The 3,761-nt window shown below is 45.6% G+C and overlaps 1 protein-coding gene across 1 annotated transcript in view; it reads left to right on the forward strand.

The window, feature by feature from the left end:
* Positions 1 to 1,060: 1,060 nt before the first annotated feature.
* The window catches only part of RACGAP1 (Rac GTPase activating protein 1), a 6,059-nt gene continuing 3,358 nt past the window's right edge, over positions 1,061 to 3,761 (forward strand). Inside the window, exons 1-7 of the mRNA XM_010081210.1 lie at positions 1,061 to 1,145; positions 1,556 to 1,758; positions 2,126 to 2,262; positions 2,475 to 2,544; positions 2,764 to 2,817; positions 3,446 to 3,523; positions 3,660 to 3,761. The exon at positions 3,660 to 3,761 is cut by the window's right edge and continues 37 nt beyond it. Coding sequence (XP_010079512.1) covers positions 1,061 to 1,145; positions 1,556 to 1,758; positions 2,126 to 2,262; positions 2,475 to 2,544; positions 2,764 to 2,817; positions 3,446 to 3,523; positions 3,660 to 3,761 — 729 coding nt within the window. The remainder of the gene's footprint in view (positions 1,146 to 1,555; positions 1,759 to 2,125; positions 2,263 to 2,474; positions 2,545 to 2,763; positions 2,818 to 3,445; positions 3,524 to 3,659) is intronic.

Here is a 3,761-nt window from a genome sequence, read left to right on the forward strand (position 1 = left end):
ACCCTTCACCGGCCGCGGGGAGCAGCCGAAGGCCGCAGCGCGGGCTGGGGCCCTGGGCGGTCCCGGCGCCGGTTTCTTCAGAGGCCTCGTTCCCTCACTGCCGCCCAGGCCGGGCCCAGGCTGGTGCTGCCGTAGGGATTCTCCTTGTTTCTGTGCCCTCCCCGGCTTCTCCCGTTGATTTGATGCTGGTAATTAAGACACGAAGCTGTCAAAGGGTCCCTTGCTGTGAATTCAGCAGCCTGCGAGGAGCAGAGGAGGGGTTTTAGTGGGGAGTTGTTCCACACCTTGTAGTCCGTGTGGTACAGCGAGTCCCGAGACCCTCCTGGCACCTCTCCCAACCTGTCTGCACCTGCTTCTGGTGCTCATTTATTAGTCCAGGCTGTCCTGTGTGTCCCAGCAACCTCTGGCATTAGCGAAGTAATTTCTGTGTTGCTGAGCTGGAGACTTTCCTCTTCATTGCTTCTGTTTATGCCGTTGTTTGAGGGAAATGTGCTGACTGGCTGGATTTTAACAGCTATCTGCAGTAGGAGCTGTAGCTGAAGATGCAGCTAAATTTAAAAGTGTTATTCAAATTCCCCAGAATGTTGCTCCTATTTTTATCTTCCCAAAGCTCTGAAAACTTGCAGATTTTTAGTGGCTTATATAGTACCAAGTCATTCGTAGACAGGGCACGAGCTGTGTCCTGCAGCCTTCCAGGAGGAGAATGATTTGGGACCCCTCATCTTGTCTCGGGTTCTGAGCCTCTGAAGTACACTGGAGGGTATTTGAAGCAATAAGTTGGGAGCCATCCTACCTCTCTTCTCTCTGTGGCTCTGCTATCTATAAACTGTGGAGGGATGAGGATCTTCATTCCCTACAAAAGAATTTAGATGTGTATATCTCCATAAAACATAACTCTTGATGTATTCTTGTTCATACAGCTTCTGAATCTTGTGTTTAAAAAAAAAATCATTATTTCTGAAGCTGATTCTCTTTTCTTTGGGCTGGTAACATGTTTTCTGTTTGGAGGTGGGAAGAAAGGGCTGGGCTGTTTATTTAGCTCTGCTTTCTTGGCAGGAAGATGGAGACTGCGATGGTGAACTTACGGAGTCTGTATGATCAGCTTGTCCGCCAGGCTGAAGTTTTAAGTGAAGGAAACGAGTACCGTAAGTTCTTTTTTTGAAGTGCTGTAAGAATACAAACGTTATTAGCCGGAATTGAATAGTCTCTGATGATGCCATAGGTAATAAGACCACTACAGGCAGTCAAATTTGAGTTTTTTTTGTTGTTGAGAAATATGAAGTCACAGCCTGAACGAGGCATAGCCGCGTTCTGCTTGTAGCAAGCTGACTTCACCCACGCAAAGTCTCGTGTTCTGGCTTGTCTAGTTGATAAGACTTGGTCTGAAAGATCTCATGAACATCTAGAGTGTAAGCGGGGTTGCTGAAAGGTCAGCTTCTCCACTCTTCAACTGGGAGCAGGTTGTATTAATAGATGTCTACTGCCAGTGAAGGGAGGGCTGCTGCATCTCGTCTGCTTGCCTGGGTAGCTGAAGATGTATGTGTCTTGTCTCCAGAGTTTATTCAGTTAGCGAAGAGCTTTGAAGAGTATCGGAGAAAATTGCAGAAAACAGAGCATGAGCTTGGCAAGTACAAAGATCGTCTCATGAAAACTGAAGCTGAACGTAGTGCTTTGGATGTGAAGCTGAAACATGCTCGCAATCAAGTGGATGTGGAGATCAAACGAAGACAAAAAGCTGAAACGGACTGTGAAAAGCTGGTGAGTGATTCCTTTCTTACTGGTTAGTTTTTAGAGGGTGGAGACAAGGTGATTAAACTGCACTGATTTGTGGAAAATAAGGACTGGAACTCATTTTTCCCTGGGGAGGGGAAAAAAACCCCAGCACCAACAAATTGGCTTGGCTTCTTGTTGTAGCCTCTGCTTTGGTCTGGGAAAAGGTGACTGGCTGCTGTTGGGAGCTGAGCTGCTGTTACCTGTCAGAGCGTGGGCTTTGCAGCCATTAGAAGTCTATTGACACAAGTTCTAGAGCCTGTCTGCGTGGTATCTTGAAACACTTGAGATTGGTTCATCCAGTAATTAAACCCATTAATCCTGTGGCAGCTTCTGATGTTATCTACCTTTACAGGAGCGGCAAATGCAACTGATTCGAGAGCTGCTCATGTGCGATGCGTCTGGGAGTATTCAGCTCAGCGAAGAACAGAAGTCTGCCCTCGCTTTTCTTAACAGGCCCCAGGTTTCTATAGGGGGTTCAGGCAACAAAAGGTAGGCACAATAGTGGTTTTGTCTGAGCAACACAAATACCAGTCCCGCTGTATAACTCTGATACATACTGCACCCCTATCAACAGAGTTTTACTTTTTATTCCAGTTTGAAATACAGCTCTCCTGACTCAGATTGTTCTGGAACCATGGCTGACTGAAAGCCAAACTGATACAAGTTTCTCCTAATGTTTGATTTTTTTATTTTTTTTTTAGGCTGTCTACAATAGATGAATCTGGCTCAATTCTGTCAGACATCAGCTTTGACAAGACTGATGAGTCACTGGTAATGTAACTCCAAGTTCTAAAGCTTTCCTCCACTGTAAAAGCTGAGGGGTGTGGGGTAATCTCTAGAGACCCCTTGGGTTTAGATTACTGGGGTATTAAACTGGTAGAGCTGATTAGCATTTCTCTGGTGTGCTATTGGCTAAAACTTAATGAAAGTCTTGGCCAGAGGCTGTATGGTATTTACACAAAGCTAACCAGTGTTGTGTATTTCCCACAGGACTGGGATTCCTCTGTGGTGAAAGCTGTCAGGCTGAAAAGGAGAGAGAAGCGGGTATGTTCAATTCTTCCCCTTCAAATAGATTCCATTGTTAGCCTTAGCTGCCACAATGTCGCCATCTGTCATCTCACAGCCACCTATAATGATGTCTGAGCTACTAATCACAAACACACTTCAGCTGGCTGTGCTTCCACTGCAAATCCACACAGCAGGTCTGAATTAGAGTGAAAGTTAATTCTGATGTCCTTGTTTGTCTACTGAAAATGACTGGAGTGGAGTTCTGCATATCTTGTTCTGTTATGGCCAGGAATTTGCAGGAAAGCACTTGAAGGTTATTAACAGCTACTGCATTAGGGAAAATCCTGGAAGAAGTTAATATTTTTCTGTTCTGTAAAGGAGCTTGTGCTTGTTCTGGTCTGCTGTTAGCATGCAGTGGACACAGGTGGGAAAGGACAGCCTGAAATCATCACCAGCAGAGCTGCAAAGAGCTTGAGATTTGCTTAATTGTCCCTTTTTAATTTCTTTTCACTGAATTGGATTATAAAAAAATGTTATCCTGATACTCTTGAAGGTTGGGGTGCGTGCAGCCAGTTGTTCAGTCCTTCTAGTTATACTGAACTCGTATAACGCTAAGTTAACAGCGTACTTGTCTCATGGACAAAAGTATATGGTATCTTTTCAGCGGTCTTCCAGGCAGTTCATTGATGGCCCACCAGGTCCTCAGAAGAAAACCAGATCAATCGGCTCCACAGCAGACCAGGTATGGTGGCCCCAGCTGGGTTTGTGGGCAGTTCCAGCAGTTTGCCATATTGCATTCCCATTTTTAAGGCCAACGAAGTAGAAAATCCCGTGTTCTGTCAGTATCACTGTCACTAACTGTGTGTTTCTCATTCCAGGGAAATGAATCCATAGTAGCAAAGACAACTCTCATGGTCCCCAATGACGGTGGCCCAATTGAAGCTATCTCTACCATCCAGACTGTGCCGTATGGTCGGAGG

Source organism: Pterocles gutturalis, unplaced genomic scaffold (assembly GCF_000699245.1).
Source record: "Pterocles gutturalis isolate BGI_N339 unplaced genomic scaffold, ASM69924v1 scaffold13129, whole genome shotgun sequence".
Classification (NCBI taxonomy): Eukaryota; Metazoa; Chordata; class Aves; order Pterocliformes; family Pteroclidae; genus Pterocles; species Pterocles gutturalis.